The sequence below is a fragment of the Lepidochelys kempii genome, chromosome 5 (genome assembly GCF_965140265.1).
Source record: "Lepidochelys kempii isolate rLepKem1 chromosome 5, rLepKem1.hap2, whole genome shotgun sequence".
In the NCBI taxonomy this organism is placed as follows: Eukaryota; Metazoa; Chordata; order Testudines; family Cheloniidae; genus Lepidochelys; species Lepidochelys kempii.
In genome coordinates, this window is record NC_133260.1 from 91,851,801 (window position 1) to 91,876,557 (window position 24,757).

The 24,757-nt window shown below is 41.3% G+C and overlaps 1 protein-coding gene across 6 annotated transcripts in view; it reads right to left on the reverse strand.

The window, feature by feature from the left end:
• The window catches only part of NTRK2 (neurotrophic receptor tyrosine kinase 2), a 319,997-nt gene that overhangs the window by 110,729 nt on the left and 184,511 nt on the right, over positions 1–24,757 (reverse strand). For 3 of the 6 annotated variants that reach the window (XM_073345038.1, XM_073345037.1, XM_073345040.1), the window contains exon 14: positions 6,857–6,987. In XM_073345038.1, coding sequence (XP_073201139.1) covers positions 6,857–6,987 — 131 coding nt within the window. Of the gene's footprint in view, positions 1–6,856; positions 6,988–11,181; positions 13,063–23,184; positions 23,705–24,757 lie in introns of those variants that run through there. The other 3 variants (XR_012159057.1, XM_073345042.1, XM_073345043.1) reach the window with 3 other exon arrangements.

Below are 24,757 nucleotides of genomic sequence, written 5' to 3' on the forward strand. Positions count from 1 at the left end.
AGAAAAGGAGTACTTGTGGCAAATTAAGATAGTTAAAAGCAACATTTTTCTTCTGCATGATAAAGTTTCAAAGCTATATTAAGTCAATGTGCAGTTGTAAAATTTTGAAAGAACAACCATTGTGTTTTGTTCAGAGTTCCGAACATTTCAGAGTTATGAACAACCTCCATTCCTGAGGTGTTCGTAACTCTGAGGTTCTACTGTATTAATTATTTCTATTGCAGTAACTTGTAGAAGCCCCAATCATGGACCAGGACCCCATTGCTAGGTGCTGAACAAACATAGAACAAAAACACAGTCCCTGCCTCGAAGATCTTAGCAGTAGACAAAGGGCCTGAGTTTCTTTTGCTTTACATTAGTGTAAAACCCCAATCTGGAATTGGTGCCTGTGAGTATTGTAAGTTCTTTGAAGTAAGAACTGGTCCTCCTAAAATACTTAGCATAATTGTAGGTGTTTTAATTAATTGTTTTATTGTTGTTGTTATTGCTGTTTGGCATCAAAATTGAGTTAAGCATTTTGCAGACTTATAGGTGGTCATCTCTCTGCACAACAGCTTAAAAACTAAGGCCCCAATCAAAGACTCAGTTTGAGTTCAATGCATATACTCGCATGCTTAAAGTTAAGCAGAGACCAAATGTATTTCACTTAAAAAAAAGTGAAATGCTACTATAATAAGGACCAGATGGTCGGGCGATGTGGGATGGAAAGAGAAAGACTGGACACCAGCCTGAAGGTTCTACAAAGTTGGGGGTTTTCTTCCCCATAAATCCCAGGATCTGCAGATTTTGGAGACCACTCCTCTACCTCCGCTATGACCCCACAGACATTTCTTACCTGAGAGGAGCATTTCTGAACCTCATTGTGTTTTCTGAGACAAGTGTCCCTCTCCCACAAGTATTACCAGAAGAGGGTGATGTCACAGTTTCAGGGTAACTGCACCTGTATTTCCCCCTCTGTGGTCCCTCAAAGGCACCCACTTAAAAGTTTCTGGCTTCCCTGCCGCCACTTCTCTTCAGTGGAGCCCCACATCTCACTCCCTTCTGACTAGGACTGTTAAGACTGCACAGCTCCCTGATCTACCTTGTGATAGCCCGAGCAAGCCAATCTGCCTAGAAGACCAATGCTCGCGCTTTGCTTTCTCTTGCTAGAGCTGTGCACTATGTACTGCCAGCAGTTACAAATCACCACATACCTCCTTCTCAGCAAGCACATTTGTTCTTAAGGTGAAAGCATTACTGGGAAAACATATCAAAACAATCAAAAAACCTACGTGCATATTAAAAAGTTTAGCATAGATCACCCTAACTGCAGCATAGAGCTCTAGTAGGTGCTAGTCATTCAAACCCCACAATGGGGCTTTCCCTGTGGTTACAAGTTCATATCACTCTTTAGATCAGAAACCAGAAATGAAGGCCCCGAGTCAGTTTAAGATCAGGCTATTTATACAAGAGTCCCTTCTTTGCCTGTCGGTCTCTGGAGAATCCTTTGAACCTTTCTGGAGGTGTAACAACCTGAGTGATTTGCCTTAATCATCCTCTACTGTTTTCACTAATGGAAGAGCTGTGTTAATCCTCCCTTCACAGAATGTATACAATCCCTGGCTCACAGTGATACACAAGCCATTCATTTACACTTAAGACAATATTGTCCCCCGAAGATATTGCAGATAGTTGCCCTATCTCTCACAGGTGCAATATGGCTTTTAGCTGCTGCACTACCTACCCGTTATACAACATCATTATATGGAGCTAAGTCATCTAATAGCAACATAAACTCAGGTTCCATCTGCTGACACAGAACAGTCACATTATGGGACCAAGTTATAACACATTATGAGATTGTTCAGGACTTTAGAGTAGTACAGAAACAGAGCTAAGGTCTAATCTACAGCAAATAATGGAATTACAGGGGACAACTGCGTCACAATGTGGTTTCCTGTGATGATTTTATCTGTAATGTAGTTGGGCCCTCATTCAACTAATTGTCAATATAACAGCTTTCGAAAAATAATTCATTGTAGAAACAGTTTTTAAAAACAAGCAATTATGAGGACTAATTTAAAAAATAAAATTTGGGGGTAATATGTGCTTCCTCATCACACGTTTCCTTGGGAAGATTGTAAAAATGCTGACAGCTTTGTTCTATCAAGATGGCATATTGTGTGTTTCAGAAACTATTTTTTATCTCTGAGAAGCTGCAAAATTATCCTATGATGAAACAGTTGCTATAGCAACTACACATTTTCCGTCAACCAGCAGAATGAATAATGGCTTAAAACCTGGGTCGACTTGAGAGTTTCTGCTACCATGGGGGTTGCTTGAACTTCTCCCCAACTTGCCCCTCATGTTTCCCCCTATGTAGCATGCACAATAACTTTACTGCATGAGAGAGAGCTCACACTTGTGCATGGAGATACTGGTGGTGAGCAAAAATTAATAAGCAAACAGAATTTACATACAAATGACACAGAATACTGCATTTGGCTGGTTCTCACTGTAGTGGGGAAACAGAAGAGTCTTAAAGAAATTGAGATAAAGATGAATTCATTATTAGTGACAAAGAGGCCAAATCTCTGCATGCAAAACTTCCCCTGAAGTCAACCGAGGAAGAAGGGATCTTTCCCCACAGACAGCAGAGCTGCTCCATGGCTGTTGCAAAAGCCCCACATCTGCTGCACCCTGAATTGTCACAGAGAAGAGTCTGTTCAGTCATGGATCCACTGGCCACACTTTTCCCTTCCCCTAACCCAGCCCAAGCCCTCATTCATGAAACATCTTGGAAATTGCCCTTCTGGGTCTGTGCTCCATGGTGCACGGTGCAGAACCTGTTACAATGACTTCTGGTATCCTCCCCCACCCTGCATCACTATGCAGTGGAGCTGTAATGCATGCCCACAAAAGCAGGGGGAACAGTGGTTACCCATAAGCAAGGACTGGAGGGTTTGGCTATCATTATAATTATTATTACTACTAATGTTATTAATAACAAAATTCTATAGATATGTTTCCTTCACAGTGCACTGAGCTTTCACCATGAGATTCTTATCACTGTTAATTGGGTTCACCGTCCCTCCCTATGCCATGCAACAAGTTAAGTCGTGTATTTACTACAAAGTCTGGTTTGATTTAAAAACCTCTCTGAACTGGGGAGATCTGATGAGCTGAAAATCCTCACGTTTCTTTTGTGTTGTGTTTGTGGTTCTGTGTATTGTACAGGCAGAATTTCTCTAACTGGAACAAAAATCTACAACCAAATTGCCATCTATATGATTCAATCCTGAGATCAGAAATAGCAGGAACTTGCGTCATAAAATCAGCTACTCCACTTACGCATGCCTGGCTATGCAAGTGAAGCAGCTGACTCTCTAAGGCCACATTTGCACTACGAGCGAGGGGTGTGATTCCCCAGCTCATGTACACATACTTGTGCTAGCTTGTATAAATAGCAGGATAACCACGGTAGTGGCGGCAGAAACACAGCTTAGCCATTCCAAATACAAACCCACCTGAGTCTTAATGAGAGAGCGCACAAGGACATGCACACAAACAGAGGAATCACACCACTAGCTCGCAGCCTAAAATATATGTGAGGTGCATCTGAGTTTCTGAGATCAGGATCAAGACTTAAACATCCAGCTGCTCAAAATAATATGAGGCACGTGTGCCCATTCCACCCCCATGGGTTCAGGAGGACCAGGAAGCAGCTGCAGACTTGTGCTCCACAGGAATTCCCTCCATCTGACTCTAGTGGACTCAAGTGAATCCAAGCCTATGCCCATGGATCTAGTCCCATGATAGTGGCTTAGGGAGGGTACTGCAACCCTAGGTCTGCAGTAGTGGTTTGGAGTGGCAATGTGGCATAGAGGGGCATGTGACTGTTCCTCCATCCACTCACCAAACCCGCTGGAACTGCCTTGCAGTGAATATCCCCCCCCCCCATGTACAGAGGGCTCGTACAAGGCTTATGCACCATTTACATCTCACTTAAGTCTTTTGTGCATAGGATCTGGCACACAGAAAGAGTTCCTGTACACAGTGCACTGTCCAAAAAACCTAGAGGTCAAAATATATGAAACCTAACTGGCTCAAAAAATAGTATTATTTTCAACAGAAGAAGCATGGATATTTGGATGTGTATATGATTTTATCTACAGCCAGATTTTTCTGAATCTCTGAGCTCTGAAATCATTTGCTGAATCAATATCAAACTTTAAAATATTTGTCCACCCACAAGGATAGTGCTGTATTTTGAGTCAGACCCAATTCCTTCTATAAGGCACAAGAACAGCTATTTCTTAACATGCATGCACAATGCTGTTATGGTTGCCCAGCAACCAGCAGAAGGCATGTCAAAGATCCAGAGGAGCCTCCAATGAATGAAAAGAAACTGTGACAACAATTTCACACAGGTGAGAAGATGCTCACCCCTGAGCCAACTTCCTCGGTTTCTTTGCTGCCTAAATCCTCCAGAGATAGACATATTTGTCACCAAATATGCACTTCAATTATGATGGTAGAAGCTTTTTCACAGGAACATTTTTAGTTTGTTCTCAGTCCCAAGGGGGTTTTCCTAGGTTTACTGGTGTGAAATCCTTCTAAATTATCCACAACTCTGAAAGGTAGAAATACCATAATTGTACTTTGAACCTTGCCTCAAGATACATTTCCCTCAGAGCCCAATTCTGCTCCCACTTAAATCAATGGGAGTTTTACCATTGACCTCAGTGGGAGCAGGACCTTGCTCTATCATATGCACAGAAGTAAAGGGAATGTAAACTCTAATAGGAACTTGGTAATTGCCATACTGGGTGAAAACTTTGGTCCCCCTAGTCCAACATTTTCTTTGACAGCAGGCAGTTTTGGATAATTCAGATAAAGGAGTAAGAACTCCCAAATGGGCAATTAGGGAATAGCCTGCCCAAAAAAAAATTTCTTCCTAATCGATTCAGTTAGATGGTAGCTTATGCCATGGAACATGGGGCTTAGATTCTTTCCTTGGTTATCAGTCAGATGGCTAATAAGCACTACCCCAAGTATAGATTGTGATAAGGCCTTGTACCAGTCCTGGTGCTGTGAACTGACACAATTGTGTCCGTTAATCCATGGAGACACCTGTCCCTCAAAGTCTTGGGTACTCTTCATTGTGAGCTGCAGTGAGAAAGAGCAGCAAAGAAGGGAGTGGGCAGGCAGCGTTTAAACAGCACCTGAAGTGACTTCCTGTTGGGCTCCATTTGTTCAGGATTGACAAAGGGAGTAAGAGAATGGAAAGGTGCTGATTACGCCACTGCACTGCTAAGTGAGTGAAAAGAGAGGAAGTGTGGATTTATTAATCAATTGGTCAGAAAACAATCTCACCTCTTCCACAAAACAATGAATGAAAAGTGCTATATAAGAGCTATGCATTGTTGTTATTATTCACTTATCCTAAGGTTGTAATCTCTAACCCCTCACTTCCTCCCTCCCTCTGATATATCCTTTCAGGGCTACATTTTCTTTTTTTCCATCCATTTTATTAAACTACTGCAAAGACCTGCAAGCTTCCATAGACCCGTGAGCTTAACAAACTCAGAGAATGTTTGCAAGAAATTATTCATTTGACAAATCTAGCCTCCTTTCCTGCTTCCACATTGCAAGTTACTCAAATCTATTTGTTGTTTACATTTACATGAAGAAGATCTGCTGGGATGTTTTACTCTATGGACGGATCATGAATGATCAAAATTTGCACATAGTTGTTTCGTTGTGAATGGTCAAATGGGTCACATGGTATTGTTTCTGTTCCCTAACTCATGGCTCAGCTCTGCAAAAACTTACGTTCATGAATAGTCCTATTGACCTTAATGGGGCTTTTACTTTTCACATTCAAAACCTTGTGTGTTTTGGTAGAACAACGGTGGGGGTATAAGGAGAGGAACTGCCTTTTTCACAAGATGCCCCCAGCAGACTCCAAAATTTGGAGTGGAAATTAGTGAGGATTAGTTAACTATGTTTTCTACTGTACATCCACAGTTGGGATTGGGAACCATCCTCAGGAGCTCCGCCGCTTGGCAGGAGAGTGTCTGTGGAGTAGCCTAGCTACTGTACAGATGCCCCAAGATCAGTGGGGATGTCCCCTTATTTCCCTCTGGAGCACGGGGCTCTGCACAGTTCGGTCCTTTCTGTGATGGTGATAAACTCTTCCTCCCCTCTAAGGGGAGAATAATTCCAGATATCAGCGACTTCATAGTTATTGCTGTTTTTTCCTTAGTTTTCCTCCTCCCATTGGTTTTTCTTTGGAAGGGCAGAATGGAGACCTATAACCAAGAATTCCCCTTCCAGCACTGAAATGCAGTCACTTCTGGATTTCAACATAGCAGCAGCTTAAGAGCACACCACAATTCTACCCAAAAGTTTAGGCCAGGAAGTGATATTGTAAAATTTTGGCAGTTGACTAAGAACCACATGAACCTTTGTGAATAGCTCTTTGTTGACTAGCAGTTACATGTGTAACCTAGTCATGTAGCTGGTTATAGTTTAGGGTTTTTTTAGACATACGAACATGAGTCCCCATGTATTTTTAATGACACTTCTGCCATTATTTTTCACTCCTCATATTTCAGATAGATCATAAAAGATTTTGCCCCATTGTGACACTGTCATTTCCCCCGCTTTTCTTTATGAAACTCAGCTCTCATTTTATAACCCACAGCAAGATCAAATATCATATTCTCTTGACATTCCATCAGCCTTGTGAGCCCTTGCACATATATCACGGGAGTTACACTGGGCTTACTGAACAGGCAAACAGGATCATTTACAAAAAAAACAGCATTAGTTGAAACCATGAATTAACAATGGAAATCCTAGACTCTCTTACCTTCACCGCCACCAAGATCTTGTCCTGCTCCGGAGAGAGGTTATAGCACTCGGCCAAGAAGACTTTCCCAAAGGCTCCTTCTCCCAGCTCTCTTTTTAGAACAATATTGTGTCGTTTGATGTGCTGAACAACTGTAAAGTGAACATAAAATGCATGTTAGAAGTGAATTTGGGGGAAAGGGTGGGAGGGTGCCCAGATGCATATGTACATTATGGAGGGGAAGGGTTTTCCTGTACAGTACTGTGCATATAGTGGAAAGAATGCCATAGATGTCATTAGAGATCAGCCAGATCACTGTAAGAAATGTGTGTTAATATATTTATAGAGAGGGTACAGTTTATTTGCTTTAAAAGACATGACACTGTGACCCTGGCAGTCATCAGGAGAGGGGTGATCATCAGTAGACTTGGATGACCCCTCTGAATACGAGATCGAATATTGCTTTTCCACAAGTAAAAAAATGCAGGAAGTAGACCAAGCCTCTCTCATGTCAGTTCCATTTTTATTTCTCTAACGGCAGCTAATCCTTTTCATTCAGCTCCAAAGAAAAATTTGGGGAGGAGGGAGAAAGAGGAAACAAAATAAAGCATTCACATAATCCAAGAAGATAAAGTATGCCCTCTTTTAATTAAATCCAATCTACTCCATGGCTCTCTGCTTATCGCTTGTTCATCTTAAATTAAACTGCCACTTGCTCTGTCTGTTTTACGCTACAGCTGGGATAAGGCAGATATTTCATTCTCACAAATATGATTTACACTGTTGCTCGAAGGTAAAAGAAAAAAATAACACAAGATGGACCAAGGTTTTAGTGAATGTTGCTGATAGAACCTTTCAAATATCTGCTGAAAGAACTCACTACTAATGGACCAATTCATAAAGCCCTTAAGCATATTTTTTTACTCTTTCCTTTTGAACACAAACTTTAATTAAAGAATTTAATATTTGAAAATACTGGAGCAGACTTACTGGTATACTCTGGCAACTTTGCACTGTGCTAGCTACATAAAGCAGCTGAAAGCCCAGTTTAACTGGTCAATTAAGTTGCGTTTCCAGCTGCTTTGTGTTGCTGGAGTGGCACAAAGCAGCCAAAGTGTGCTGGTGAATTAATTTGCCCCATTTATTTGGTTTCACAGACATTGACATTCACCCCTCTGTGGACAACCAGGACAAAGCCTATACACCACTTCAATCCTAATTAAGACCTGAAAAGTAAATGGGACCTAAGTGGTGCATACCTCTTGCAGGCTGTTTGCATAGGGGTGAATCTCTTCTAAACTGTACATGTTTGTTGAATCAATACACAGGAAAGCTACAGTGAGCTTTGGATAATTTAAGTTTACAGACCAATCTCTGACCCAGTGCCCGCCCATTCAGATGTTATAGAATGGGAGCAAGGTTCTCTAGAAAACAACCTATCTACACAGCCATAGGCTGCTCAGGAACGTGCTCTGATTGATACTAGTGAAAAAACCCACCTGCCCCTGTTCTTCCTCAGTGTTAGAACACAAGGAGAAAGCAGCCACAGCATGAGGGGAAATGGATATATATGCCACATACCGCAGATGTTGACCCCTGCATACTGCATACAAATATTGTATTCATATTTCAATTTGATGCTGAAATAATCCAGCATAGAGCCCCAGGGCCACCTGTGCCTCCTCTGGGGCTTGTCTGCCAGAGATAAGAGCAAGCCTGTGAAGAGTGTCTCCATGAGTGCTGGCTGCAACTCAGTAGGAAGCAAGAGAAGGAGCTCACAGTGGGGAAAAGAGCCTGTGATACTCATGCCCTGGCACTTCAAAAGTCCCAACTCCCATATATAAGGCAAGGAATGCAGGGAACTCATGGCTACTCCTGCCCCACCACCAATAGGTTCCTACAAGCCAGTGGTGTCCAACCTTTTCTGCCTGAGCGCCAAATATGTTATTTCATAAAGGCAAGGGGCCCCAAATTAAGATTTTAGGACATATTCTCTCGCATGCTCCACTCCATTTGTGGTGCAAAGGGAAGAGAAGCCACTTACAAGTCCCCTGATGGGGATTCCTTCAGTATGGGGGAGACCCCAGTAGGCACAGAATAAGCATATTTGACTCCTTCACCTCCCTTCTGACAGCCCCTAGTGCATGGGTTATGTATAAGGGTGATTGGTATGCTCTGCACTCCAGCTAGCCTCAGCTGGCATATGGTCTCTAAGGCACCATAGACAGCTGGGGCAAGTTAGAACAGTCCTTAGGCTGTACTGGAGCAGAGAATCTGGGATCCATAATTGGTTGTTGGTTCTCAGCTGTGACTCTTTTTCCTCCTCTCCTGGATTTCTTGGTGTGGGTGAGGAGAGCCATCCCCTGGGGTCAGCTAGTGCCAGTAAAGCACTCTCTTGGGCTTCCACAGCCTGTCAGGGAAGCAACAACGGAGTAGCCAAAACTACTTTCCTCTCATGCAGTATAGATGATGGCCAACAGGGAAACTGCTGAGCAACCAAAATAGGGAAGGAACAGTAGATGCTCAGATCCCTCTGGGCCCACACCAGGGCTGCTCCTAGAGCTGCGGGGAGGCAGTTGAGGAGGTGGTGTCCCCTCTTTCCGCCTCATATCAACAGGGCTGATTCAGACATTTCAGATTAAAAATCACTGGGTATGGCTCAAGGAGCACACTTCCCATTCATAATCAAATACACATGTTCTTCCTAACAGTCACCCTTGATAGACACCATGTCAGGCCTCTGGGGCCATGCCACAGGTTGGACACTGCTGCCGCAATCTAGGAATGGCTCCCTGTTTTCTCATGATGGTAGTGCATTGTACCAAAGGATTCCATTTCTATGAGACTCTGGTCTCAAATCCTTTTATCATTCCAGTCCTTTAAAGTGTGTTGTTACTGTTTGACGTAGATTTTTTTGGTCCTGGTCCTCAAGTGCTGTAAATTGGTATGTTGACACTGAAATTGTTGGAGCTAAGACAATTTAAATCATCTCAGGATCTGGCCCTTTATTTTCATGTCCTCCCCAGCATTGGGATTTTTTTAAAAATAAAGGATGATAGAAAGTTATAACAAGAGCCAGGCCCAAATCCTCCCCTGACAGATGCAAATCTGTATTTACTGTCTTACATTCATCTCTATTCATATTATTAAGTATTCACCACAAAATAAATATCGAGTCTGGACTGCAGTCAAGTGTCTTGGAGAGAAGCCCAAATTCAGCAAATGTGGAGCATGTTTCAAATAGAAATTAAGCACCATGCTGAAATAGGGTGCACATTCCTGGGCCACTGGTGCATGACTTAGGCTTTGTGGCTCACAATAAGCCTGAGATGTGCAGCAATTGCCCAAGAGTTCACATCCTGTTAGATCTAATTGCTCTGCTTTCTTTGCCTTTTATTAATTGCTCCCATTCCAATTCATCTACTTCAAACTGGGCAATAATTGATTGAGTAAACAGTCCCTTGCCACTAACAGAAGTCTTCAATTACTACTCATGATATAGGGATATTTTGGAAATGATGCAGTTCAAAACTCTTCAGTCATTACAATTTTTGTACAGTTCCCAATGGTTCGTATTCAAAAAAGGTGAGGAGAGTTAATAAATTGACATCATATAGGTTGATTGGGGGGTGGTCCAATTGTGGTCAGAGAGACTAGGCCACAGTCCCCTTTGTGCTAGTGGATAAGAAGACTCTGAGGAGGCTGGGGAAGGGGTGATCTCAAGGAACATTTCAGTTATTGATAAGAGCCTGGATCTCTCTTCATCTGGGACATTGGGTCTTTTACTCCACACCAGTTTTCTTGAATATTAGTATGGCAGTGACTAAGGTAGCATTGGAGGGATTTGAAGCACTCTAAGAGCTACTAGATGAACTAGAAAAGGCTCTTCCGAAGCTTTATCAGCTCAGGAATCTTGCATTTGCCAAATAATGATATTCTTGCCACATTCAGGACTCTGACCAGCTGCTCCATCTTTCATCGGGAAGGGGCTTGAAAATTCCTTATGCCATAGCATTGGTTCCGGGTCAACCATTTCACTTCCTTTTGGGGCTTCCTCTCCCTCTGCCCTGCCACATATCATTATGAAATTGTCTCATTTCCTTTCATGGATGAGAGGGACAGGTCAAATCCACTTACCACATATCACATTTTTTAAAATGAGTGTCTCACCTAGTAACTGTTAGGCAGAGAATGTGGGGGAAATCCTGGCCCCACTGAAGTTAACAGCAAAATATTAAAAGGAACACAGTGAAAGTTATCACAGAGGGATTGCTGATAAACAAATCAGACATTGTTCTTTTCATCTCCATTTGAAACACAGAGAAACATCAGTGTTTGTCCCAGTGGTGAAGAGATTTTATTGTCAAGTTTCTAAGAGGACATCACAATGGAGAGTAAAATAAATAAGAATTGTTAAATATTGCTTTACAGAGAACTCACAGCTACAGCAAAATACTCTTATATAAAATAACTATTGGGTAAATAACTTGTCCAATAACAAATTGTCAAATGCAAAACACAGTATCCCATCATTCCAAAGCCCTGTATGTCAACAGCTGTAAAACAGATCTGCACAGAATACGTATTTGCAACTTGTCACATCATATCTACCACAGTTACCTTTCTGCTCAAAACAGAGTGCTAAATAAATACAAAATGGCAGTGAATGTGACTAAACGGGCACAGATTAAATATAAGAACAACACACATAAATCAAATATATACAATATGATGTGACAGAAATATTAGTTGAGGAAAAATCCAGTTAGCAAATGCAGGGCCCAATCATGCTGCCATTGACTTGGGTGGGAGGAGACTCTAGAAGGAGATATACCAAAAAACTTTAGAATCAAATTCTGCTCTTAGTGTGGTTACTCAGGAATTATGTAGGGGTAGGTTTATAAAGGCACAGTTACTCAACTCCCATTGACTTTGAATGGGAGGTATGGCAGTTGTAAATTGGAGTAGGGTGTGGTGAGTTGGAGAAGAAACAGAGAGCTCCCATTGATATCAATAGAGAATTCTGCATGAAAGGACCTATTCTCATCTCCAAGCACATGTGTAACTCTCATTGACAATAGAGAGAATTAGGCCTCTTGCAGTTATTCAGCTAAATATGTTACACTCAAGAAGTCATATTTTAAAAGATGTATGAAGGCCTCACCCTATAAATACTCCCACTGAGCCTGGGGTTTTGTACCTCAGGTAGTCTATTCTTGGTAGTAAGAGTTTACAGAATCCTTACACAGCATCCTTCACACACTGTTATGAAATCCTGGCTTGATTGAAATCATGGACTTGAACTGGGTCAGGATTTCACCCATGCATTGCAGGACACTTTGCAATACAAAATATTAAAATTTAATAACATCTATTTTAACAGTCAAAAGCAACAGCAAATAAAAATGTCTTTTACTTAGGTTTTGCCGAGAGAGAGAGAGAGAGAGAGAGAGAGGTCCTGCTATATAGCTGTATAGATTTTAAGGTCAGAAGGAAGTCATTAGATTATCTAGTCTAACCCCTGTATTACACAGGCCACAGAATTTCTGTCAGTTTCCCCTGTATTGAACCCAATAACTTGCGTTTGACTAAATCATATCTTCTAGAAAGGCATCCAGTCTTGATCTGAAGACACCAAGAAATGGAAAATGCACCACTTCCCTTGGTAGTTTGTTCAATAGCTAATGACCCCTCACTGTTAAAAAATTGTGTGTTGTTTCTAATTTGACTTTGTCTGAATTTAACTTCCATCCATTGGTTCTTATTATGCCTTTCTCTGCTAAAGAGCCCTTTAAGCGGTCAGTATTTTCTCCCTGTGAAGGTACTTCACACATTATGATCAAGTCACCTGTCATTTTCTTTTTTGCTAAGCTAAAAAGGTTGACTTCTTTAAGTCTCTCACCGTAAGGCAGTTTCTCCAGCCCTGGCATCATTCTGAAGCTCTTCTTTTTTTCAAAGTATGGGCACCAGAAGTGGATGCTGTATTTCCATATCAGTCTCACCAAAGCTATATACAAAGGTACAATCACTTCTCTACTCCCATCCACTACTCACATTTTACATTCAAGGATCACATTAGCCCTTTTTGCCACATTGTTGAACTCATGTTAAATCGCTTGTCCTATTTGACCCTTATATCCTTTTTAGAGTCACTGCTTTCCAGGATACAGTCTCTCAAATTCTGCATCAGTGTAAATCTGTAGTTTTCCCAGTGAAATCAATTACATCTGTAATTAAGAACAGAATTTAGCCCTATAATGCTTTAAAATAACAGAGTTTGTTAAATGTTTTAACATATTTGGTGAAGACTATAAGTGGGAAACAATGGCTGATAAGAATGATTTTGTGACAGGCTATGCAATGGTTAGAAAAATATTTTACAAAAACTTCTTTACAACAACTATTGTTCAATGAGATATTTCAAGGCGCTGCCCTCAACCTTCTTTTGCCATTTGAAGCAGAGTCAGAGTTAGTAGGTATAAGTGACAGGATTGGATTGATTTGATCCAACAGCTTGCCAAACTTGAACAGCACATGTCACTCACCAACAACATGGTTGGATTTCAGAGATAATCCTGTAATGAAGGGCTACAAAATCACTGTGGATAGGGTAGAGCATCTAACCTGATGACCTCCTGCTTCTGAGGCAGCACCACCTCTAGAGTTCTCACTGCTTTAGGCAAAGTGGAAGACTTAGCTCCACCCACAGTCACTCACACACCAAGTTAGTGTAGCTAAGCACTTTGCTGCACTTGGACATTGACTGGCTGTTTTACCTTTCTTTACAAAGCTAGCAGTGTCTTGAAGCAGAAATCTTAGCTCATCCCTGAGTTTGCATTTCTTTTCTTTCTGTTTTTGTCCACTCCACCTATTTATTATTTATCACCTGCACTAATTATTATTACTGTTAGTGTACTATTATTGTTTAATATTTATATTACCACTCAAGACACCAATCTGGATTGGAGCCCTGTTGTTTAAGGCATTGTACAAACACAGAGGTAAAAACAGTCTTTGTCCCAACAAGATTGTAATCTAATTTGAACCAAGATGCAACCAGGGCATGAGCCGTCACCAATGAAGTAAATGGGACTTTTGCCATTGATTACAATGGGAACCCAATCTAGTCTCCAATGAGCATAGATAATAATAGGAGGTGAGAGAGGCTGAAGGTAATGTTTGCACAGTCACATAGCTGGCTTAACACACAACTTGATGGAGGTATTATTTTGTGAAGAAATAAATAGTATCAGCTGCCCCAATTGACCATCACCTTGGCCCTCCTTAGTTGGCTGATTTCTTGTAGCCGTCACAGCAGAAGTGGGTCTTGGGGAGGGATTTTATGGCTTAGTTGAGGAAGGGTCTTCCATGAGTAATGGGCAGCATGGAAGAAGGTGCAGAGACATTTGTGGGAGAAGTGGACAAACAGGCTAGTGTCAGGACTGCCTCTGATCTGAATTTAAGTCTTTCCAATTGCTTTATTTATAAATAGACTTAAATCTTCCTGTGACCTTTCATTTAGAACCCACAGCTCCTACTGCCTTTACTGGCAGTTATGCTGGCATAGTGATGAAGCACTGCACTCTTTGAGAACGGTTCTTGATTATGGATCTTCACCTCTCAGTTTTTAGTGGGATAGGCTCTTGACCTCTCTATTCAAGAGCAGACAGCTAAGGTAAAGACATTTACTAGAGTGGCAGTGACATCTCTCTAGGAGAGTAGCATATATCAGTGGCATCTCTCTAGGTGAGACTCAGTGGTTGTTTTCTTTTAAGGTTTATACCTGAGAGGTGTTAGATTAGTTACTGTTTCTTGCATAGGTTGTGTAAGATTTTGCATGTGTTCCTCCTCTGGTATTTATTTCATTTGGTCTATGGGGGCTGCAGGAAGCCGCGGCCAGCACATCCCTCGGCCCACGCCGCTTCCTGCAGCCCCGGTTGGCCTGGAACAGTGAACCGCGGCCAGTGGGAGCTGCGATCAGCTGAATCTGTGGAGGCTGCAGGTAAACAAACCATCCTGGCCCGCCAGCAGATTTCCCTGACGGGCCACATGCCAAAGGTTACCGATCCTTGGTCTAATAAATACACTGGCTTCAAACTCTTAACTCTTTTCTCTCTTAGTTTTCAGAAGTGAGGATTCTCTCTTATATGTTTGGTCTCACTAAACACAGGCACCCCCAACTTTGAGGAGCAGGAGATGAAGACAGCTTCATAAATTCAGGAACACTGGGCCAAATTCAGGCCTGGTGTAAGTGGGTGCTACTCTACAAGAGTCAGAAAGACAGCTCCCTTTACAGTATAGTTGTCTCTGCTCTCTTTTTTCTCTTTGGTTTTGAAGGTACAGAGAACTGTTTTATGTACCTCCATATGAAGTAGGACAGCAGGATTTACTTCCAACCTTTAAAGATGACTTACAAAAGAAACTTGAAAATTGAATTTAGGCCCTGATCCAGTGAGGGATTTAAACATACTTAACTTGAAGTCAATTGGACTATGCACGTGCTTAAAATTAAGCGATGCTAAAGTGCTTTTCTGGATTGGCGCCACAGAGCACTATCAGCTAATCTGCTGCTAAACTTCTTTGAGCTATAGCTGCTATGTCTGCTGGCCAGTTCTGAGTTCACTGTTGCAGCCCTATGATGTCTCAATCTAAGAAATCTCAGATGTCAGAAAAGTCACAGTAAACTCAACCCAGCCCATAGAACCCCAGATTAGTCTCTTACAGGTTACCTGTAAACAATATAATGCACCACTACTCCTAATAATCTGTACCTCATTTCCCCGAAGGAACTCTTACAATTCCCATCCAACTAGCTAGGGTTAAATACGTCTCAGTCACTAGGCTGGCTGTTAGGTTAGTCCCTTTGCTGCCGAGTTGCTGCCTCCTATTAGGAAAATATAATATTATTCACACTTCATAACTCCATTTTCTTTGAGGTACTCCAAGCAAACTGTCATTGGATGGGTTGGTGTTTTTTTACCTGCATTCCTTGTATTTTAACTGGATTATGGCTATTTGATTACTCATTCTTATCATTCTGTCCCTGTCCTTTCCCTGGGATGGATACTGTTACAGGTTGTAGTCAGGCACAGAAGAATGCTGGGAGGCAATGCTGATATTATCTGTTGACATTCTAACATGGGAGGGTGGGTTCTTCCTGAAGAAGAATTACAAGGAGGTTACACAGACAGACGTCATCTCCCTTGGCTAATGGTTGTTTTTCACTGCTTGGCCAGGGAAAAGAGAGCCCCATCAGGCTAACAGTTCCACACCCATCACACCGCAGCCTCTGTGACTGATAAATAATGGCAACTGCAAGACCCCCCGCACCCCTCCCCCCGACATACACTTCAACTGGTTGATCCCTCCCATACACCACAAGTGGGGGGCTGCCCTTCCACCACCCCTAGTGATCAGTTTCAGGAGGAAGAGCTCCCCACAGTCATTCATCGACACGGAGTAAGAGAGGGAAAGACCTTCCAAAATACGTGTGTGTTTCATTAAAAAGAAGACAGCCCAGTTTCCCCTTTTGGAGACAAACTAGGGTCCAACTCTAATGCTAGGACTGTAATAAAGACCTGAGCAGAAGGGATGATTGATGAAACCATAAAAAAAAATAAAAATGCAGTGCCTGGGATGCAGGTTAAATGAGCTCTTCTCCCCGTCAGCAGTTAAACTCCCAGAGGCGGGTCTTTGTTTCTTTATCGTATTCCATTTTGCTTAGACCGGTTGGTTCATCTTTTCCGGATCATGCAGACTACTGGAATGGGGAGCCAGGCCCAGCCCTACTGACAGGAGCCATGGGAGCTGCTGCTGTGGGGTGAGTTTCTCATTTTATGTCACTTTAATTGCTGTTTTTCATTTTATTTCATGTTATTCTGCATTTGCAAAAAAAACACACAGGGCTCTACCGATGTGCCCCAAGTAGTAGCTTCTTCGGGGCCCTTCACGTAGTTTCAGAATGCCACCGCTTACTGAAAACAAAAGCAGCTTCAACCGGCTGCTCGTACAAGGTACACACACACATTACACTCTCGATTATTGCTCTACTGCACCAGGTGAATCTAGCGCACACTGCAAAGCAGGCAGAGATTAATACAGTGTAACAGTTTAATTATCCTAGTGTATATGAAATCATAGGATCTTATTCTGCAACCCTTGCTTGTGTGATCCTGCAGCTGAAATCAAGAGAAGGTTAGCAGGATTGAACATGACTAAGGGTATGGCTACACTACAGTGATTATACTATCATAGTTAGGTCACCAGAGCTACGCCAGCCTAACCCTGTAGTGTAGATGCAGTCTATGCTGACTGAAGGGATTTTTCCATCAATATAGGAACACCGCCTCCTTGAGCGACTGCGGCTACATCAACGGGTGTTTTCTTCCATCAGTAGAGCTGCTTCTACAGTGTTGGTTAAGTCAGCATAGCTATGCCATTCAGGAGTGTGGGGTTTTTTTCAGGCTCCTGACCGATGCAGCTATGTTGACCTATTTTAATGTACTTACTGATTGCTTGTTTGTGATTTTGAACATACCCAGTAATAAAGATTTCCCTTCCATTTCCATATAAATGTAGTATATGCTCAGTCCTTCTCAATTAAAATAATACAGTGATATGTAAAAATTCAGCTGATGAATATTGCGCCATTGACTGCCGGTGTAGTTTTGTGGCTATATCAGATACTGTAAAATGTTTAACTGTTTGCATAATAAAAACCTATAGGTTCTTTGTGGAAAAGGTGAGTAGATTTCTATGCCTAGGGTAACTTAAACTCATTAGAAGTTCTGAGATTGTTGAAGCAGTGTGGAGGGTCTGAAAAACCTCCCCAAAGCCTGAGCTTAGGCAGGTATGGTGGTGTAACACTGCACTTCCCCCTGACTGTGGAATTTGTGTAAATACACTACTGAGTCCTTGATTAGATCATGACTGGAAACTAAACCAAACTAGCACACAGCAGGATTTTAAAATACCTGAAAAGATTTCAAAGTCTCCATTGATAATATCTGGATAGGTAACTATTTTCATGACAATTCAAAGAGGAAACAAAACTTGGTCACATAGATGAAGACAGGAAACCCAGAGATACAGTTTGACAAAGGGAATAGAAGGAAATTCCCACAGGTCTCTTTTGAGAAAATTCTAAGCTTTTTCCATTCTCTCCCCCCGCCCCTCAGGTTTAGCATATCGATGTAATACTAACCTTCCTCCCCTATAAAAGAGTTTTGGAAATCTGCTGTTCTCTCTAGCTCTGGCCACTGCTTCCTGAATCTTTGGCTGATGTTCTGATTTCCTGGTCATCAGGCTTATAAAATGACTGCTGCCTGCTTCTTTATTTCACACTGAAATGCTTTATACATGGGGCACTTTAAAGACATTATGATTAAAGATTTGAGTCTTGATCCTGCAAAGACACACATACAAAACTTTATACAGTATGAGTAGTCCACAATGGATACTAAAAGTGAAGTGTTGTAGCAGAGGCAAAAGGCTTAGAAGGTCATGTACAGTGGTAAATGAAGTGTCCCACTCAGGCTCTGTGAACTCCAAAGTTGTCTTTTTGATTCATGAGGACATAGGCTTGGAAGGGACCTCCTTGGTCAGACAGTCCTGTCCCTTGCTATGTTAGACAACCCCATCATGATAATCCTGTTCATAAATGTATCAAGCACCATCTTAAAACCAGTTAGGTTGTTTGCTCCCACTACTCCTATTGGAAGGTTGTTCCAGAACCTCACTTGTCTGGTGGTTAGAAACCTAATTTCCAGCCTAAATTTATTCATGGCTAGTTTATACCCATTTGTTCTTGTGCCAACATCAACCTTTAGCTTCCAAAGCTCTTCTCCCTCCTTGGTGTTTACCCTCATGATATATTTATAGAGAGCAATAATATCCCACGCAGCCTTCATTTTGCTAGCCTCAACAAGCCAAGCTCTTTTAGTCAGCTTTATAAGGGGAGGCTCATTAATCACTTATCCACCACTTTCATTCACCGGCTCCCACAATGGGACTATCCACAGTGTGTGAGGGGTGATTTTGTGTGGGATCAAGCAAATAGTCTGCTGGAGTTTTTCTTCAGACATATGATTAATAAGGTTTTTTTAAAATGTCTTTGACATGTATGATACATTTATCCTCCCTTAAAAAAAATGTTATTTTAGAAAAAGAGAATGAACACAAATGCACCAACAAATGCCAGTTGTGTGGCAGCAGTTATATGTCAGCAGCTAACACATTACAAAAAGGTCCATTGCCTTTTCTGGGAATAGCAGCTCTCCAAAGGATCCAAAGTGACGGCGACCTCCCACAGCCACGATGCCAACAGCCAACAATATAACCAACCCCTAAGCAGGGCTTTTGAAGCTGAGGCCCATGAGGAAGCTGAGGACATGCTCAGTCACTGCCATTATGCTTTCAGCACCTATAAGCATCTTTTTTTTTGAGTTGATAATTACAACATCCTGTGCCAAGCAGCTGTCACTAAGGAGCAGGAGCTGCCCAAACACACCATAATGCAAGTTTACCGGCTGATTTATCACACTATAAGGAACTCAGTTACACTCTCCTGAAGCATGGGATAGAGAAAGAGAGAGACTGAGAGAAACAGCACTGAGCATTTTGTTCTGGACAGTTCAAAAGAAATGGGAAAATATCAGATTTTTTTATCTATGCATGCCCACCCACAGCTGCAGTCCACTGTTGCTGGAAAAGTGGCGAACACCCAAGGTGTGTATCCACAGAGGCACAGAGATCCAGCCTCCATGTGGATATGAGACCTCCCTGAATGTCAGCATGAATGAACTTTACTCGAGCTCTGACTTACTACACTGGAATAATGGACACCTAAAGAAAAGTGTTACGCACATAGACAAGCTGAGTTGGCAGCTCTGATCAATTATGAACAGTTAATTTTATGGTGATAGCCAGAACACATGTATTATCTTCTATAAAAGCTTCATCGGTGTCACCATAAATCATAGTCACCTCTCTCCCTTTTAAGTTTCATTCCTGGAGAATAGTTGCACTTGAATCTTCTGTAACACTCAGTGTAGACTGAACTGAAGGTAAATGCGACTCCTGGGTCTCTTCAAGCGAGCAAAATGTGTGAACCAGGGAAGACCTTCTGCCTATCATCTATATGGCTGCTGTAGTTTTTAATACTTCCACTGCCTCACTACAACTGTTGTACGGCATGACATTGCAGTACACTTAACGTTTCTGTAGTCAGGAAGCACAGCAAATGGGTACAGATGTAGGTCTTTCTCTCTTGGTCCTTTTGAATTTGAAACCTTTGCATACAGCAATATGTACCAGCTGGGTTCCTTTACCCTGTATTCAGTTACTTTGTTATGACATCTTGTGAACCAGTAACTTCATAAACAGTAATAACTAGCTGTTATGTGTAACCAGTTAGGAGTAATGCAAGTCAATTGGGGGAGTTTATCACTAAAGAAAATATAAGGTACTGTAGTTTTTATTGTTACCACTAAAAAAGATGGATTTTTGGTATAATTCACTCTGAACTGGCACTTGCAGCTAAGGAAATGGAATTTGCGTATTTATAGCGAACACAGACTGTACTAAGTCAAAACACTGAGGTAAATGAAGCACCTAGTTATTATTCCGTCTCAGAGAGGTGTCATCATGGTAGATTAATAGAATCATTTACAGAGGTTTATAAGTGATTCAGGGCTCTCCTGTCCCCTTCAAATGTTACCAGGAGTAGAAAGGGGGAGTTTGAAGTTGGCCTCAGGAAAGGCTGCTCCATTTAGCGTGCTTTTTGTGGCAGTGCATGATAAAGAATCAGGACGCTTGGTTTTATCTTTTATACTCCAACAACCAGAATGTACCTCAAACTATTTTTAGGCATGCTGTGCGTCTAGTCTGCATAACTTCCTGGAGGAGTTTTAAAGAGAATGGGAAGGAGTTAGACGCTAAAACAACAATTAACAGACCATTTAAAGTGGTCTCTGTAACGTCCTTCCATAAACATATCTTAAAATTGAACTATAGTTTAGGGTATTGATATAATCATTGTTTTGGTCATACTGGCCCCCTTAAACATTTCCTTAGACGTGAGAATAGTACCTCGCTGCCTGTTCCAAAAATGCAAAATCCAAAAAAATTTACTAATTTAATTTTCCTTACTGACAAAATATAGAGAAGCTATAAGGTTGACTGTGACTGTATAAAAGTCTATGGAAGCCTAGAGAAACACACAGAGCAGGGGATTCGGAGTCATAACTCCGAGATTCTATTACCAACTCTGCCAGTGACTCATATATAGCCTTGGGTGAATCCTTTAATCTTTCTATGTCTCATTTTCTCCATCTGGAAAATGGTGATGATAATAGTTGCTAACTTAGCTGACGGGAGGATGGTGGGGTTTTTTTGAGGGTTAATTAGACAATGTTTATACAGGGCTTTGAAGATATAAGTACTAAGTACTATAATAATATGAAGTTCTTATATAACATTCTGTTTTCAAAACAGTGGTTTAAATTCCTTCCTGGGTAAAGTGCCACTAACTTCAATGCCTTCATAGAGAAGTCTGAACATATACTAAGCTACAGTATGTGGTTTCATTCATTTTTATGTTTCTAGATCTTCTGACCTCAGAGAGAAGTTTTAAATGTATTAAAATACATTCAGAAATAAGAACAAATGGAAGAACAAAATGTCTCTGACAAAAGGATTTTACAACACTGTTACCTTTTATGTTTCCATCACTGTTATCTGACACACGATGGGGCCCAATCCTGTCCTCAATTACATGGGGCAAATCAGGAGTAATTTCCAATGAAATCTGGAGTTATTCCAGATTTACCTCCATGTCTGTGATAGGAGAATCTGGCCCAATATCTTGAAAGTATTAGAAAATTCAGAGTATTATACAAAAAAAAACCTGCCATGCATCCAAAGAAAATCATGCTAAGTCTGTTACTTTGTTAACTGTGAAACATTATTCTCTTATTCCAGTATTCAGGTGTTGGTTTACAGTCTTTTATATATCATTCTGGGAAGAAATAAACAAGCCTTTGGGGATTAATATTATACATCCAGCACTCCAAAAACTGTTGATATATTTTCTCTTCCATGCCTTTATAAATGTAAACAAGTCAAGATTTCTGAATAGAAGTGCCTGGAATGCTTCTCTTTCACAGTATTCCAACGTGACGTCTTCAGACTTCAGATTCTGAAAAAGTCCTGTTGTTACGGAAATTGGAGAGATGATAAATTACATTCCAATGCTGGCAATTCACACATTTCTTACAGGTGAGGTGAATCTTCTCAGTGGATGGACCTCTTCCTTTTCTTTCAACAAAATTATTGACCAGAGTTCTCTTAAAAGTAGTCTTGCTTCTCACAAGCAGAGTAGTTATAGGCAATCTGGGGAGAATGTATATATTTTTGTGCTACTGAGAAGAGAGTGATCTGATTCTAAGAACAGATGGGCAAGACTCAGAGCTCCAGCTCAGAATATCCCATAACTCTTCATCTCCAGAACAAGGTCTGGGCTTCTGTGGTTCAGGCCCATCTTTAGTAAGACAGCCTGATCCAATTTCCATTAAAATCAATGAGAACTTTCCATTGACCTCCATGGGAGTTGGATGAGACCCATAATGGCCAGTCTAACAAAGGATCACAAGAGGTGCAGCTTGCTGCAGACAAAATATCCTTATTACCTTGAGAAGTTATTTCTTTGAGCCAAAAGGAAATAATAGAAAGAAGGAATTAACCACATGTTATTGATATATGAGGTTTGTCACTGGTCAGGCAGGAAAGTGAGAAGTCTTTTCAGCACAGGGTTAGGGTCTGCACTGAGAAGTGTCAGTGTGAATTGCTGAAGGCTGATGGGGTTGAAAAAGGGAAGCAGGGGAAAGATTAAATATGGAAAGGGTGAAGTATCATGAACTCTGGATAAAAGGGAAAAGAGGATGACTAGGCCATTCCAGTTCAAAAGAAAGGAAATCTCTGGACCTCAGCAGATTTGTAGCACTATTCAGATTTCCTCCCATTTTCCCACTTAAGCATTTTAGGTACTGTTAATTTAGATTCATTAATCTTGAACAGCCTGTAACAGCTGCTCAGCAACTGGCCAAACATCTGTCTAGAGAAAGCTCCAATCACACCACTCTGATTAAATACTGTCCATAATTCAGCAAGTAATTGTCTATTTTCCTGCATCATAACCAATGCCATAGCTGCTTGTTGCAGCCTTGACCTTCTCTTTTACGCTGGGCAACCATTTGGGGGGGTGGGGGGATGGGTGGGGAGAGGGTGTTGTAGAAAAAAAAAGACAAACTTTTGCTAGCTTATTATTCACAACTTCTTAGTGACTACGCTTTATTTTTGATGTGACACATTGCACAACTGTCTGCCTGATGGAAACACTTCTGCGTCCCATTTGGTTATTGATCCTACATCTTCAAAAGTCTGTGACTCTTATTATGGAGGTTTGGGTGGTTCAGTTCCTTCACACCCGCCCACCCCCCTCAGCTGCAGTATGACAACACTTGCTAGTGCACAAGTGGTGGCTGTTGGCTTGGACATTAGATATGGATCTGGAAAGATTACAGAATTTTGCAATAAATTCATCATGATCAAGCAGTAACGGTTAAAGCATTCATTATCCTCACCAAAGGAATAAGAAAAAACAGGTCTTCACATTTCTGATATCCTGTTGCATCAATGAACAGGCTGCAACAAGCAGAGAAAGTGTGAGCATGTGCTTCAAGGTCTTTTCAGTTGCTATGGTACAGTTTCTTATGGAAAAATCCTTGTTCTGTATGGTGTTTTTCCTGCCTCATTTGGGGATGGCAGAATCGTTCCTTGTGTCACCTGAGAAACCGGGATGTCAGTTTCCACCTATTGGTGAGAAAGAAACTGATCAACAGCAGAATTCAACTGAAAATCTCCTTGGGTAGAACTTTCTGCTTTTGAGGCCAATGGGAATGTCATACCAGAGAGGAATGATGGTTTTGGCTGAGGTGCTGGATTGCAAATCAGGAGATCTGGCTTCAATTCTTGGGTCTACCACAGATTTCCTGTGTGACCTTGGGCAAGGCATTTAACCTCTACATGCCTCAGTTCCCCATCTATAAAATGGGGACAATAAATCTTCTTTCCCCCATCCTTTGTCTTGTCCATTCAGCCCTGATTCAGCAATTTGTTGCATGCAGGCTCAACAATCTACCAGAGGGCAAAGGACTGCAGGATCAGGGCCTTAGCTTTAGAGCTCTTTGAGGCAGGGACTAGCTGTTAGTATACGCTAGTACAATGTCTAGCACAATGAGGTCCTGACCTTGGTTGGGGCCTCAAGGTGCTAATATAATGCAAACAAGGAGTAATAAATAATAATTAATTGTGCTTTCCTCTCCTTTTAAGGAAAAGAATGCCAACACAGACAAGAAGGAAAAAATCCAGCATTACTGAATAGTCAAGCACAAGAAAATATATTTGTCCCTTATTGCATAAGCGTAATCTATTTTTCTCATAGAGTGTACCAAATATATTGCACAGAGACTCAATATAAATACTGCATGTGAGAGTTATGATAGTGGTAAAAGGATTTGGAGGGAAGACATTTTCATTATGAGTCCTAATTTCAGGGATTACTTAAGAACATTTATATTTTGGGCTGACATTTCTCCTGATGAAATTCCACTCCTCCCCCCCCATCCAAGTTATTTGTTGTTTGGTTTGGTTTATTTTGAAAATATGGTAAAATTCCATTTTGTTATTTTGTATTTATTGTAATGTAAAAAACAATAGTTATAGCATTTTTTGCTATTGGATAACTCAAAATTAGTTTCCTTAAAACTTCAAACTTGCCACAAGTTTAGGTTGTGATGATGGCAGATGCCTTATCTGAAGAAATTTAGTTTGAAGATAATAAATGTATAAGCACTTGAAAAAGAC